The following is a 16524-nucleotide window of genomic DNA, read 5'->3' as shown; positions in this document are numbered from 1 at the left end:
AAGTTCCACAGGACAACAGACAGACCCTGTACAATGACAACAGGACCTCACATACAGGACAACAGACAGACCCTGGTACAATGACAACAGGACCTCACATACAGGACAACAGACAGACCCTGGTACAATGACAACAGGACCTCACATACAGGACAACAGACAGACCCTGGTACAATGACAACAGGACCTCACATACAGGACAACAGACAAACATGGCCTCTGGCTCTAGAAAACACCATGGGTTTATTAGTTTTAAAAATATTTTTTATGGCATTTCTAAGTAATTGTATTGACAGGACAGTTTGGACATTGGGAGAGAGAGAGAGAGGGGAGACCTGTAACACATGATGTGACGTCCCTCAGCCGGATTCGAGCCCAGGATGTTGCGATTATGCTGCAAGCGTAGTTACGTGAATTTAGTTTTATTTACATTAAGTAGGCTACAAGTTTAAGATTAGAAAATACATCTTATGTAGAACATTAAAGGAACGTTGCAGGTTGGCTAATTGTACAATACACAATACAAAACACAATAGTGTCATCAGTATAAAGATGAAGTTGACAGCCACTTAAACATGAGACAATATTATTAATATTAATGGTAAATAAAAAAGACAAGACCCTAAATGTATCCCTGTGGAACGCCTTTGTTACTGCCAACCACTCGGACTGGCCACCCGCCGACTTCACACACAGAGGTCTCTCAAAGAAATTGTTCTGAAACTGTCTACAAGCATTTGTATCAAGGCCAATTATGTATCAGCTTTGTAAAAGCAGATAATGAAGTAACAGACAGTATCAAACGATTTTGACAGATCTACAAAAGGGGCAGCACAATGTTTTCTTTGGTCCAAAACAGATTGTCATTTGCAACTAATGTAATAGTGCTCTTTTGCTCTAAACGCAGATTGATGTGGGCTTAATAGAGTGCTTTGAGGACTTTTGATAGACAGGATAATTTGGAGATTGATTGATAAATATTGTGGTCACTTCTATCGCCTTATCCTCTCCTACATCCTTATGTAATGGAATTACATGAGCCTGACTTCCCTGTTAAAATAGAAATATTAAATACTGTGTTATTTGCTCTGTGATAAATGGAGCGGAGCAGCCTTAGGATAAAAGTATCCAATTTATCATTTATCGTAATTGTTTCCACAAGAACCAGGATATCTGATCCGTTTCCGTTTGTGACATCAAATATCCCCTACCTTATAAATGGCCTTTTCCAGGGGTTTGCATTGTTTTCTAGCAATGTGGGGTGTACCAACACTGACTAGGTGTGACATTCTCATTCAGGCACATTCCTCCAGTTCAGTTGTGACAAGATCCTCCCCCAGTGAACTAAGCCATTCAGAATATACCTCAGCTCAGGGGTGCCCAACCTTTTTTGAACCAAGATCTACTTTTTATTTGCCACCTAGCCGAGAGCTACCAGCCCAAATTTGTCCTACTCTCGGCTAAGATAAGATAAGATAAGATATTCCTTTATTGATCCCCTTGGGGAAATTCAGGCATAATAGCAGCATGGGGGAAGGGGGGGTACAGGTAGTAAAAACAACACAAATGTCAATATAATTTACTATCTAACTAACTGAAAATATATTCAGTGTCATAAGGTGCATAAGGCTAGTATTAGTAGTAATAGTATTACCCATTCAATATGCACATGACAGAAAATATTATATGGCATATAATATTTTCTGTCATGTGCATATGAATGGGTATATAATATAATATGCTATTTTATATATCATTGTAACAGTGTAGTGTAGGACTTACAAGAATGACAAGACTGTAACTTCTCAAGTTTATTTCACACTCTGCATACACACTGACAACACACACTCAGTTCAATGGGCATGAGAAATCATGTGTTTACATTGCCAAAGCAAAAGTGAACAATACAATAAAAATATATGTACAATAAAAAAAGGAATAGGAATGATGTGTAAACAGAGCTGTCACATTGCAAAATGAATACAATCAAAAAACAATTCTCAGGCTCAGCTCCTTCTGTGGTTGTAGCCACCGCCCACAATGGCCAAAACGGGGCGAGTGGAAATCATGCGGAAGCGGTTTGGTTTCCCTGTCAGACACTTGCACTTCCCAAAAGAGAGAGAGAGGGAGAGGGAGAGAGAGAGAGAGAGAGAGAGAGAGAGAGAGAGAGAGAGAGAGAGAGAGAGAGAGAGACAGAGAGACAGAGAGACAGAGAGAGAGAGAGAGAGAGAGAGAGAGAGAGAGAGAGAGAGACAGAGACAGAGAGAGAGAGAGAGAGAGAGAGAGAGAGGAGGAGAGGGAGGGAGGAGGAGAGAGAGAGAGAGAGAGAGAGAGAGAGAGAGAGAGAGAGAGAGAGAGAGGAGAGAGAGAGAGAGAGAGAGAGAGAGAGAGAGAGAGAGAGAGAGAGAGAGAGAGGAGAGGAGGGAGGGAAGAGAGAGAGAGAGAGAGAGAGAGAGAGAGAGAGAGAGAGAGAGAGAGAGAGAGAGGCTCATACGGAGCGATCTCTCTGTCTCTCCCCCTGCATTTGACACACACACTTGCGACTCGAAGCGCACACGCGCGCTCTCAGAGCGATCCTCCTCTCTCTCTCTCTCTCTCTCCCTCTCTCTTTCTCTCTCTCCCCCAAAGTTATCTGTCAGTGCAGGTGGGTGTCACTCAAAGTGCATTGCGAGTATGGGCGGAGCCCAGCCAAAAACAGCTTGGAATCTGGAAGTGCAGAAAGTGGTGCTCTACAGTACTTGATTAGAAATACAAAACAATGCATTAAAAAAAAAAAAAATGTACAGATGTGTTCCATAGACTCACAGGAATTGTGTAAAATTGCCCAAATAGTGAAAGAAATAGCTAAATAGATCCCCTTTAAAATCTAGATTGCAGAAGGTTGGAGTGGAGTGGAGTGTGTCTCACCGTGTCTCAGAGTGTGTCTCACCATGTCTCAGAGTGTGTCTCACCGTGTCTCAGAGTGTGTCTCAGAGTGTGTCTCAGAGTGTGTCTCACCGTGTCTCAGAGTGTGTCTCAGCGTGTGTCTCACCGTGTCTCAGAGTGTGTCTCACCGTGTCTCAGAGTGTGTCTCACCGTGTCTCAGAGTGTGTCTCACCGTGTCTCAGAGTGTGTCTCACCATGTCTCAGAGTGTGTCTCACCATGTCTCAGAGTGTGTCTCACCGTGTCTCAGAGTGTGTCTCACCGTGTCTCAGAGTGTGTCTCACCATGTCTCAGAGTGTGTCTCAGAGTGTGTCTCACCGTGTCTCAGAGTGTGTCTCACCGTGTCTCAGAGTGTGTCTCACCGTGTCTCAGAGTGTGTCTCACCGTGTCTCAGAGTGTGTCTCACCGTGTCTCAGAGTGTGTCTCACCGTGTCTCAGAGTGTGTCTCACCGTGTCTCAGAGTGTGTCTCACCGTGTCTCAGAGTGTCTCAGAGTGTGTCTCACCGTGTCTCAGAGTGTGTCTCACCGTGTCTCAGAGTGTGTCTCACCGTGTCTCAGAGTGTCTCAGTGTGTCTCACTGTGTCTCAGAGTGTGTCTCACCGTGTCTCAGAGTGTCTCAGAGTGTGTCTCACCGTGTCTCAGAGTGTCTCAGAGTGTGTCTCACCGTGTCTCAGAGTGTCTCAGTGTGTCTCACCGTGTCTCAGAGTGTCTCAGAGTGTCTCAGAGTGGGTCTCACCGTGTCTCAGAGTGTGTCTCACCGTGTCTCAGAGTGTGTCTCACCGTGTCTCAGAGTGTGTCTCACCGTGTCTCAGAGTGTGTCTCACCGTGTCTCAGAGTGTCTCAGTGTGTCTCACCGTGTCTCAGAGTGTCTCAGTGTGTCTCACCGTGTCTCAGAGTGTGTCTCACCGTGTCTCAGAGTGTCTCAGTGTGTCTCACCGTGTCTCAGAGTGTCTCAGTGTGTCTCACCGTGTCTCAGAGTGTGTCTCACCGTGTCTCAGTGTGTCTCACCGTGTCTCAGAGTGTCTCAGTGTGTCTCACCGTGTCTCAGAGTGTGTCTCACCGTGTCTCAGAGTGTGTCTCACCGTGTCTCAGAGTGTGTCTCACCGTGTCCACTTGTCTCAGAACCGTCCCCCCGGCGAAGAACAGGGGCTTCCTCGTGTCGACAACGACCAGGTCGAAGAACGAACGCCACGGCTTCTTAGTCTGATGGAAGATTAAGGTCTTATTTAGGACACGGTTTATACATCGTTTATATATGTACATTAATATTCCAGATACTAGCTAATACCCTGGTTAAGGTCTTATTCAGGATAAGGTGTTTATATGTACATTAATATTCCAGATACTAGCTAATACCCTGGTTAAGGTCTTATTCAGGATAAGGTGTTTATATGTACATTAATATTCCAGATACTAGCTAATACCCTGGTTAAGGTCTTATTCAGGATAAGGTGTTTATATGTACAATAATATTCCAGATACTAGCTAATACCCTGGTTAAGGTCTTATTCAAGATAAGGTGTTTATATGTACAATAATATTCCAGATACTAGCTAATACCCTGGTTAAGGTCTTATTCAAGATAAGGTGTTTATATGTACAACATTGATATTCCAGATACTAGCTAATACCCTGGTTAAGGTCTTATTCAGGATAAGGTGTTTATATGTACATTGATATTCCAGATACTAGCTAATACCCTGGTTAAGGTGCCTCAGTATCTCAGCAGATAAATTTTTTTCCAAGTTACATGTTGGCTTTTTAAATAGGTAATTTGTGTTTTACCCATGAAGTACCAATGTGTTTTTAACCCTTATCCATGAAGTGCTAATGTATTCCTTACCCATGGAGTACCAATGTGTTTTAACCCATGAAATACCAATGTGTTTTAACCCATGAAATACCAATGTGTTTTAACTCATGAAATACCAATGTGCTTTTAACCCTTATCCATGAAGTACCAATGTGTTTAGCCCTTATCCACAAAGTACCAATGTGTTTAAATCCGTATCCATGAAGTACTAATGTGTTTTAACTAAGGCTGTCATTCGATTAAGATATTTAATCTCGGGTGCCCGAGTGGCGCACCGCATACAGCACTACGGTGCAACACGGTCGACCCGGGTTCGACTCCCGGACCCGGTGATCTTTGCCGAATGTCTTCCCCGGTCTATCTCCCATTCCTCCTCTCTTTCTCTCTCTCTCTCTCTCTCTCTACCAGACTGCCTGGTAGCAAAAATCAATAAAAACCTACAAAAACATAACATTTAAGGATATTTAATCTGATTAATCGCATGATTGTCCATAGTTAACTTTTAATTAATTTGCTATTAATCGCATCTTTTTTATCTGTTCTAATTCTACCTTAAACTGATATTTTTCAAGTTTTAATACTCTTATCAACATGAGAGTCGACAAATGCTTGCTTTATGCAAAAAATGCATGTTTATTTATTGCCACAATGAGAAATACTGTCCAGAATCTTCAAGTAACTAAGATGTGCAAACTGCATTGTAAAAAAAGAAAGAAAAAGAAAGCCCAACAAAAAAAATAGCAGATGGGCAAACCAATACTAACTGTAACATTACATAGTAATGATTACTAACACACTAGTCTAGTGTGTTGAACTTTGCACTTGAACTATTCATCCCCGTTTAAGCAGCCATTTAACACAAAAGGATGGCCCTCGTGCATTGCAAATTTGCATAACATTTAAAACAAACTAAATAACTTAAAAGAAAATAATAATTAAAACAATTAATAAAGTGTGCATGAAATAATAGGGGAAAGAAAAAGTTAGGAACTTGTTACATTCACACACACAAGGGCTGAGAACTTGCACCCCTCACCCCCCCCCCCTCTCTCTCTCACACACACACACTCCCAGATCTTTCTCTCTTGCCCTTTCCTCATCTCTCTCTCTCTCTCTCTCTCTCTCTCTCTCTCTCTCTCTCTCTCTCTCTCTCTCTCTCTCTCTCTCTCTCTCTCTCTCTCTCTCTCTCTCTCTCCACACACACACTTTGAGTCAGAAACAAACATAGTATCAATGAGAGTATCAATAATACACCTGGGTGAAGTCTAGTAAAGTTTTTTTTAAACGTTAATCGCGCAATAAAAAAAAAGATTGTGCCGTTAAAATAATTTTGTGTTAATAACGCATTAACTTTGACAGCATTAGTTTTAACTCATGAAGTAGCCTACTACTGTTTTTTAAAAGATCAAGTATAATATCTTGGCTCTGATTGGACAAGGGGGGACATGTCAGCCTACCTTGGAGGTTCCTTCCAGGAGATATTTCATGATGACCTTGTGGGAGGAAGGAGAAGAGAAGAGGAGTTGGAATGTCTTCATATTGATGCCTCCTGCACTGCTAGCAGGGTGGAACTAACCTTTAACCTCTGTTGTCTGAACTAACCTTTAACCTCTGTAACTGAGGGGTACAATTCCCTGACTGTATTGTTAGATATGATACTTACTACCACTACCTCTTGTACTTTAGACTCTGGCCACCCAGTACTAGGCATAAATAATTATGGTAAACACTCCCACGTAGATGAAACGATCCAACACAAATGTACCAAGTCGAAAGTCTGCGTTTAATAATAATTAATACATAGCAAAAGGTATGTAGAGCAATCACTTAATTACATTTATGATTTGAAATAGGATGCACTTTTATGGCAAATGAGTATTCGTTGGTATATCAATAGAGAACGTCCAATCTCTGGTGGCGCAGGCGGTAAATATACAACCTGGAATATTTAAGGAATAATAGCAATGATACTTTAATGATTATAGAACTGGATACACTAGGGGGGAATTCCGGTCGCTTGTAAGACAACTGGAGAAGGGGGGGGGGGGGTAGAGTCTGGCTGTATCCGTCTGGCCGAGGGTATCCTGGGAGAACCCACGGTTGTGCGGCTCGGTGCCTCAGCGATCCTCGATCCACAGATGAAAGCAGTTGGACTCTCTGTGGGCCGGCTTCCTTCGGTCCACGATGGAGAGACGTGAAGCGACCTCGTCGTGTAGAGCGTCTCCTCACCTGTCGTCCTCTCCGGGGGGGGGGGTTTCCAACACACGGCAGTGTTGGTCTTTATCCATAGAATAATCACTGTATACAAAGCATAATCCGTGCCTGGGAAGGCGGGCTGTCGTCGGTAGAATAATCCGGTATGCAGGTCCACTCGCTCGTCGGCTCTGGGGCTCCTCGGGTGCAGCCTCACATGGGGTCGGCCACCCTGGATAAGCAGCCAGTTCTCTGCCCGAAACGATGGGGTACTGACTACGATAGTATTCTCACCGCACGAAGCACTACATATGAATAGACTATTATTAGCTTAATAGACTACGTCCAACTCGACGATATAGTGCCAAATATGACTATTCAAATATTAATATACACGATGTCTCAATACCGATGGTAGGCCGAACTTGGCCTTACTCCCACACGTGGCGTCGCGGGGAGGCTTTACGTCTGTCACTCTATTGGAGGGTAAGAAACTGGACTAAAAAGGAAGTCCTACTTTAGTAGCGCAGTATATATACGCACTATGAACAAATAGTACCGTTAGTGGTGCGGTAGCCAGATTCCTACGCGGAACTAGGACTTGTTCGTACATGTTGAGCGGTACGTTTGAACTGGGTCTGGGGGGTATGGCAGCCTGGCACCAAGGTCTCGACCAATAGTAGAATGGAGACTATTATGGGATGTTCAGTAGGCTAGAATGGATATTCAATGCATATTGTACAAGGAATATACAAGGGATATCAGGGAATATTAGAGAATATACAAATACAATTAAATATATATAAATAAATATATATATTCGGTTTAATCTGGCCCTTCACAACAGCCACCCCCTGATTGGTCCCAGACCTAATCAGTTAAGCAGAGACAGATTAATCGCGTTGTCTATTTACACATAGGGGTTTGCTGTAGGGGTCAGTCAACTTCACAAAGTCATAGGGTTATAGGGTCATGGTCATCATCGATTGTGTCTGGGAGTCGGGGCAGTTCTATGAGCCTCGCCACGGGACGGGTGTAAGTGCGACCCTGGACAAGCACTTCAGCTGCTCGGACCTTGCCGTCGGCACCGGTGATCACTTTGCTTACGCGGCCGGCCGGCCACATAGCTCTGGGCAGTGATTGATCAATAATCATGACGACCGTTCCTTCTGTCAAATTGTCTCTCTCCTTTACCCACTTCTGGCGGGTCTGTAGAGACGGTAGGTAGTGCAGTAGGAATGTCCTTTGTTGTGCACTCTCTATGGTAGTGCAATCATCTATGTTGGGGTCTGCGGAGATAACAGTGCTCAATCCACAGAACACAGGCTTCTTATTCTCAGCCTCCTCCTGACTGGCTTCCCTCGGGATAGGCGTGGGCCACTCTCCTTCCGGGAGCTTTAGGAATAATGGGCCGTCACTGTAGACATTGCGACGGGTGAGGTCATCTAGGGGCATTCCCCGGGTGATGACGTCAGCTGGGTTCTGTTTTGTATCAACGTAGCGCCACTCTGTTTCTCCGGTTAACTCTTCGGTTAAGTCTTGAATCTCGGTGACTCTGACTCCCACGAAGACTTTGTACTTGCATGAGTCCGATTTGATCCAGGCGAGTACTGTCGTGGAATCTGACCACAGGATTGTTCTAGACACCGGTATGGTGAGCTCACGTTGGATGAGCGTGGCTAGGTGCGCTCCGGCCTTCCCTGCTCCGTAGTCAGGGGCTTGTGTCTGTAGTGAAGCGAATCTGTTTTGAATCGCCACACCAATCCCAGGGTCATCTCCTGGGCTTCTCCCGGGATTGTAGCCATCCAGGTCTCGCTGCTGGCTGCCTTGTCCTCGGAGGAGAGGCTGCGCAGTACTTGCGGATCGCTGCTGGCCCACTGCCTGAGATCAAAGCCGCCTTTGATCAATGAGGCGCGGAGTTTAATCAGGAGAGCCTCGGCTTCTTCCTGGGTTGAAAGGCTTTGTAGACAGTTGTCTACGTAGAAGCTGTTCTTTACGCTGTGTCGGACCTCTTCGTCTGCTGCTGGGTCCTCTGCTACATGTTTCTGTAGTGCAAATGTAGCACAGCAGGGGCTGCACGTCGTTCCGAAGGGGAGGACTTCCCATTGGTAGATGGCTGGGTGCTCATCTCCTGGCTTCTCTCTCCATAGGAACCGTAACAGGGGCTTGTCCTCCTCTACTAATCTCACCTGCAGGAACATTCCTTTAATGTCCCCGCTGATGGCCACCTTTTCCTGGCGGAAGCGCAGTAGAACGCCGAGTAGGGAGGGGCCGAGTGTGGGACCGGGCAGTAACTCTTTATTCAGATTTTGGGATCCGATCTGGTAGCTGCAGTTAAATACTATGCGGTCTTTACCGTTGTGATGGACCTTGTGGTGAGGCACGTACCACGATTCAGTGGTCTGGTCAGCCTCTTTAATGTCCATCTTTGTGACGTGTCCCGCTGTGATGAGCTTCTCAATCTCAGCGCGGTATACACTCTCTTGGGCGGGGTTCTTGGCTAAGCGCCGCTCCGTGTTCAGCAGGTACCGTTCTGTGGCGTCTGTCTTGGCGTGGAAAGTAGGCATTCCTTCTCGCCGCAGGAGTGGCGTGGCGTATCTCAACACGCCGTTGACCGGGACTCTCTTGGTCCCTGTCTCGAGGAGGTGAATGGCGTAAATGTCATCTTTAGAGCGAATGTCTTTCTTTCCGTTCTTAAAGGGCATTTGTTCCAAGGTCCATAACCGCTCTACGTGTTGCAGGAGTGCGGTTTCTCCCTCTGTGACTCGGGAGTGGAGACATCTAGTGGCTGTACTTCGGTTGAGAGATTTGGCGAGCGGGCCTTAGAGAGTCCATCCCAAACGGGTCTCGACTGCTGCAGGACAGCCTCGGGGTCCGGTATGAACCCGGTCTATCGGGACAATGAGGTCTGCATGGTCGGAGCCTATCAACAGGGTCGGCATAGCATTGTCTATGAGCGGGATCGGTAACTTGCGCAGATGTGCATATTTCTCCATCAGCTTGGCGACGGGGTATGTGTACCGCGACAGTCCTATTTCTTGGCTGGTGAAAGCGTCTGTAATCTGGTACCGTCGCTCAGGCTGGCCGCTTGCTGCGATAGAGAATGAGACATTCTCGCCCTTTATCGTCTTCAAATCTCGTCTTATTGTCCGAATTGTCATTTGGGTTTCGCTTCCCCGCAGCCCTAGCTGGGCCGCAGCGGAGGCGAGCAGAAGGGTCTTCTCTGACCCGTCATCGAGGACGGCGTAAGTGTCCAGGACTTTATTCTGGTAGCTTAGTGTCACACGCACTACTTTTAGGAGTACTCGGGCTCCACTGCTGCTGGCGGGATCGATGTACATGACGCTCGCTTTGCTGCTGGATGGTGCGGGTGAAGGGCGCCGTCTGTTACTGTCGTGAAGTATGTCCAGATGGGCTCCATCGCACTTGGTGCACCTTTTCTTTAAGCGGCATTCGGCTGCCATGTGTGAGCGCGCACAGCGAAAACAGCGCTTGTTGGACTTTATCCATTGACTTGCTTCCTCCGCGTTCAGCTTGGGGAAGGAGTCACATTGCGCTAGCCAGTGTTCTTTCTCACAGTAGGGGCACACTATCTTCCACTTCTCCGTTCTGGAGGGGGTACTGTGGCTCCTGCTGCTCGGTACTGACTCCGATTGGTGCATCACAGTCACCGATCTTCTTCCATCATTTAGTCGTCTGGTTCCTTCTCTGGAGCCAGGGGTGCTCCGTCCGAATGTATCTAGCCGTAGGCTGCTGACTTCTCTCGCCAGGAAGTCTGCTAGATCGAGGAGGTTCGGTTCGGGGCCATTCGGGTCTCGGTGGTCTCTCTGCTGCCTAAAGCGCTCCTGTCGAGCGGGCGGCAGCTTCTCCAAGATCCTTTCCACATTTGAGTTGGCGTAAAGTTCATGCCTCCCCTTCTCTCTCTGCGCTCCCAACATCCCTACCAGGGACTGCACTCTGATGGACAGGTCGTCCAGTGCTCGATTGTCTATTGCTGGGGGTAAGCGGTCGATGTGTCGGATCTCCTGGATCACGTAATCCCATATGCGCCCATACCTCTGGTCCAATGCTACCAGCGCTGCTGTGTATGGGGTGGTGGAAGTCGCGTAGGCGAGCGCTATATTATGTGCGCGGGGTACCTTTAAGTGCTTCAGTAGGATGGCGTATTTATGGCGTTCATCCAATACATCCACCAACATGGTCTCCAGACACATGCGGAGTTCTGTATACTGGGCCCGGTTCTCTTGGGTGAAGTCGGGTACCATAGGCGTGCCAATGTATGACGCTGACTGTGGATACATCGGCGGGCGTTGGGGGAGAGGCCTCCTAGGCGAGTCTCCTCCCGCTCCTTGGTATGGGCTGGTACCGGCAGTGTACCATGGCCCGCTTGTCCAGGTGCTGTTCCTCGGTGCGGGTCGTGCGTCGTGCTCACCCGGGTATAGAGTCGGGGGTCTGTAGCGCAGCTCCGCGGGAGTATAGCCTGGGCTGTACCGTGCTGTCGTCGGGCGTGGTTCTCCTCCTCTTCCTCTTCGTCTTCAGTTAGGTCATCCAGTGCTTGTAGTCTCTGGTTTAGCCTCTCCACAGGATATGCTGCTCCTTCCCGGTTGCTAGGTCTCGCTTGGACCGGTGGGGGGAGGTGGTCTGTGGGGGGTATAGACCTCGTCTGTTGGTCAAGTTCAGGGTTGTTTACTCGGCTAGGGGATGCCGCCCTGGAGGTGTGTCTAGACGAGTTCCTGGAGCCTCTGGCGGAGGGAGAGGGTGTTGTCCGTCTGATCAGCTGTTCTATTAGTTGCGCTTGCTGTCTGTCGCGCTCTGCGTCCCGTAGAGCACCAGCAGCTGCTCGCTGGCTGTCTGCTCGGTCTCGGGCCACATTCTCTTCCCTCTGAATGCGTCTTATTTCTAGACGTATATGCTCTTCTTCGCTCCGCTGCTGGATCTGCAGTCGGTCGCGTTCAGCAGCGGCGTTCAGGCTGATGAGGAAGGCCTGCTGTAGGGTCCTCTCTGCCTCGCTGGGAGAAGGCGGTTGTATAGGGGAGACTTCCCTCGGGGTACTCCTTGCGGAGCCTTGGAGCTCTATCTCCACGGTGCTCTCCCCGTCTTCTTCCGTGCCGAGTTCTCTCTCGGTAGCGTTGTATTCCTCCCGGGACTCATCGGGGACTACTTCTTCAGTACTGGCGGGGTGTGAAGTCATGTCTGGTTCCCACTGGTCCCCACCGTGAACTAATGTAATCTAATGTAACCGTCAGTTACATTAGAACCCGTAGGGGCCTCTATGGTCGGGGTAGTCTGGGCGTTGGGGTTAGACATACTTTTACTTTCTAGTTTTACCGTGTTTACTGTTAGTAGAAGACTAGGTTGTTGACTGACAGCGTAAGCCTCTAAGTACTGAGGGAGCCGTCGTTCGCGCTGCGGGCGTTGGTTAGGAGGATCGTTTCGTGGAGTGTTCATCATAGGCCATTTCAATATTAATAACACTATATTAATATTACACTAATTACCATCCGGCTCGAAGGACCAATTGTAACTGAGGGGTACAATTCCCTGACTGTATTGTTAGATATGATACTTACTACCACTACCTCTTGTACTTTAGACTCTGGCCACCCAGTACTAGGCATAAATAATTATGGTAAACACTCCCACGTAGATGAAACGATCCAACACAAATGTACCAAGTCGAAAGTCTGCGTTTAATAATAATTAATACATAGCAAAAGGTATGTAGAGCAATCACTTAATTACATTTATGATTTGAAATAGGATGCACTTTTATGGCAAATGAGTATTCGTTGGTATATCAATAGAGAACGTCCAATCTCTGGTGGCGCAGGCGGTAAATATACAACCTGGAATATTTAAGGAATAATAGCAATGATACTTTAATGATTATAGAACTGGATACACTAGGGGGGAATTCCGGTCGCTTGTAAGACAACTGGAGAAGGGGGGGGGGGGGTAGAGTCTGGCTGTATCCGTCTGGCCGAGGGTATCCTGGGAGAACCCACGGTTGTGCGGCTCGGTGCCTCAGCGATCCTCGATCCACAGATGAAAGCAGTTGGACTCTCTGTGGGCCGGCTTCCTTCGGTCCACGATGGAGAGACGTGAAGCGACCTCGTCGTGTAGAGCGTCTCCTCACCTGTCGTCCTCTCCGGGGGGGGGTTTTCCAACACACGGCAGTGTTGGTCTTTATCCATAGAATAATCACTGTATACAAAGCATAATCCGTGCCTGGGAAGGCGGGCTGTCGTCGGTAGAATAATCCGGTATGCAGGTCCACTCGCTCGTCGGCTCTGGGGCTCCTCGGGTGCAGCCTCACATGGGGTCGGCCACCCTGGATAAGCAGCCAGTTCTCTGCCCGAAACGATGGGGTACTGACTACGATAGTATTCTCACCGCACGAAGCACTACATATGAATAGACTATTATTAGCTTAATAGACTACGTCCAACTCGACGATATAGTGCCAAATATGACTATTCAAATATTAATATACACGATGTCTCAATACCGATGGTAGGCCGAACTTGGCCTTACTCCCACACGTGGCGTCGCGGGGAGGCTTTACGTCTGTCACTCTATTGGAGGGTAAGAAACTGGACTAAAAAGGAAGTCCTACTTTAGTAGCGCAGTATATATACGCACTATGAACAAATAGTACCGTTAGTGGTGCGGTAGCCAGATTCCTACGCGGAACTAGGACTTGTTCGTACATGTTGAGCGGTACGTTTGAACTGGGTCTGGGGGGTATGGCAGCCTGGCACCAAGGTCTCGACCAATAGTAGAATGGAGACTATTATGGGATGTTCAGTAGGCTAGAATGGATATTCAATGCATATTGTACAAGGAATATACAAGGGATATCAGGGAATATTAGAGAATATACAAATACAATTAAATATATATATATAAATAAATATATATATTCGGTTTAATCTGGCCCTCCACAACAACCTCTGTTTTCTTAACTAACCTTTAACCTCTGTTTTCTTAACTAACCTTCAACCTCTGTTTTCTTAACTAACCTTCAACCTCTGTTGTCTGAACTAACCTTTAACCTCTGTTGTCTGAACTAACCTTTCACTTTTAAACACAGCGCATAGGTCACAGGATTACTTGGCTTGTAAAAACTGAGCTTGGTAAATCTGGTTTTGCGCCTTTCAAATGGAATGAATTACAGAAAACCTAAAGTTAAAACATTTCATTCCGTTAGATGAAAGTTTTGAACTCTTCATATTTTAGATGTTGCTTGTATTTGTTTCATTTGATATTTGATATATATATGTTTGTTGGTGTGTTATTTTTTAACACTAGCACAGCCATGGAGAAAATGCCACTAATTCCCACCAGGAACGGGTCGGATGACCCGACAGCTTATATGAGAAATATGAGAAAAATAAACAGTGTAAACTATATAATTACCTCTGAATATAAAAATATGAGGTTTACCACAATGAAATGTAGGTTTGAGTGACATAAAAAAAATTGATGGAAGAGCCACACATTTACGGGCAAAAGACGCTCGCAAAGTGCTGTGACTTTCGTCTGTTCCAACGGCCCATGGAATAACGTTCTAATTACATTTTCCTGAAGTCATTTTGAAATTTCAGAAACCGTGCCAGATAAAACGGGTACTTTTAGGAAAAGTCATTGAGTGACAGAGCTGGAGCTCGACGAGTGACGAGGATACATTGATTGAAAATGCCTAGGGGTCATTTGACCCCTTGTCGGCTGTGCTAGTGTTAATGTATATCCCTTGTAAACAGGTTGTTCATGAAACAGAGATCTGGGTCTCATAGTGTTCACCTTTATAAATAAAGGACACTTGGAAAATAAGAAGGAAATAATTTTTGTGAATTTTCTTGGCACATAGTGATGAACAGATAAGACAAAAGAGGTAACATGGAAGAAAATGCATTTTTCATTTCATTGGATGTTTAATCGGTTCGAATCCTTTGAATGAAATGAAAATGTAAACAAACACTGGCAAACAATTGAAGTTTATGGATACCATGACTGTGGTAAGTTTTAAGGGGCTAGCGTTACACAATAAATTAGTTATAATAATACCACGAGTGTGGATTCACTCGCCCAAACCCTGTAGCCGTGCATCGCAGTCAGGAAAGGGGCTAACTAGGTCAATAGTCCAGTAACGTTATGTCCTATTCATCAATCTCACAATATTCGCTAACGTTAGACAGATGGAATACAGCCTTCCATCTAAAAACATAAATTAAAACTTACCACAGTCATGGTATCCAAAAACTTCAATCGGTTCGGATCCTTTGAATGAAATGAAAATGTAAACAAACACTGGCGTCACGTTAAAAAGTAGCACTGCGTTGCGTGAAATCACTGCGCCCAGAGAGAGAGTGGTTCGGCAAAAAAATATTCAGAGTATATTTGCTTAGAAAACGTAAATGTCGAATACAATTATTTTGTATTTCTCCACGTGGTAAATACACAGGTCACAACATGTTTACAGGAACATTTTGGAGTTGTATTTGGAGTGTATTTCGTGACTGTAGGGGACTGTAGGGAACTTCAGGGTAAAGTCTGACCCACTTCCAGTGATGAAGCTAAGCTACGCTAACCATAGCACCGGACATCCTCCCATTCCTAACTGCAACCATCAACTCCTCACTCAACTCGGGGGTGGTCCCCACCTCCCTAAAACAAGCCAGAGTCACGCCCCTCATAAAAAAACCAACCCTGAACCCCACCGTCATAGCCAACTATCGTCCTGTCTCTCTTCTCTCCTTTCTTTCTAAAACACTTGAACGTGCTGTATCCAACCAACTTACTGCTTATCTCTTACAGAATGACCTCCTAGACCCCAATCAGTCTGGCTTCCGGACTGGCCACTCCACAAAAACGGCCCTCATTGCGGTCACAGAGGCACTTCACTTAGCAAAAGCGAAAGGCCTCTCCTCTGTCCTGATTCTCCTAGATCTATCTGCAGCCTTCGACACAGTCAACCATCAGATCCTTCTCGCGGCCCTCGCAGGAATGGGAGTGGCTGGATCTGCGCTGACATGGCTGACATCATACCTCAACGACCGCTCCTACCAAGTGTCATGGAGAGGGACTCTGTCGGCCACCCGCCCCCTCCGGACGGGTGTCCCCCAGGGCTCGGTCCTAGGACCCCTTCTCTTCTCCCTCTACACTAAATCACTGGGTAACATTATCACGTCTCATGGCTTCTCATATCATTGTTATGCCGATGATACTCAACTCTTCTCTCCTTCCCTCCCTCAGATATCCACGTCTCTGAGCGGATCTCGGCCTGTCTGTCCGACATCTCCGCCTGGATGACGACCAACCACCTCAAACTGAACCTAAGCAAAACAGAATTGCTCCACCTGCCGGCCAAATCCTCCCCCCTGACCGACCTCTCCATCACAGTCGAGAATGCAGCTGTGACCGCGTCCCCGACCGCCAAGAACCTTGGTGTTGTCCTCGACGACCAGTTGAACTTCTCTGCTCACATCGCAGCGACAACCAGAACCTGCAGATTCCTCCTGAGCAACGTCAGAAGGATACGCCCCTTCCTGACAAAAGAAGCCACCCAACTCCTCGTCCAATCAACAGTCATCTC

General features: G+C 46.6%; 1 protein-coding gene across 1 annotated transcript in view; it reads right to left on the bottom strand.

Moving 5' to 3' along the window:
• Positions 1-16524, bottom strand: part of LOC311237246 (cytosolic purine 5'-nucleotidase-like) — a 68878-nt gene that overhangs the window by 21221 nt on the left and 31133 nt on the right. Inside the window, exons 10-11 of the mRNA XM_084325053.1 lie at positions 6194-6229; positions 4028-4126 (exon numbers count right to left, since the gene is read on the bottom strand). Coding sequence (XP_084181179.1) covers positions 4028-4126; positions 6194-6229 — 135 coding nt within the window. The remainder of the gene's footprint in view (positions 1-4027; positions 4127-6193; positions 6230-16524) is intronic.

Source organism: Notolepis coatsorum, assembly GCF_963971535.1.
Source record: "Notolepis coatsorum genome assembly, chromosome: 11".
NCBI classification, from domain to species: domain Eukaryota; kingdom Metazoa; phylum Chordata; class Actinopteri; order Aulopiformes; family Paralepididae; genus Notolepis; species Notolepis coatsorum.
Note: the sequence above shows the minus strand (reverse complement) of the source record. Positions and strands in the feature narration are given on the sequence as shown.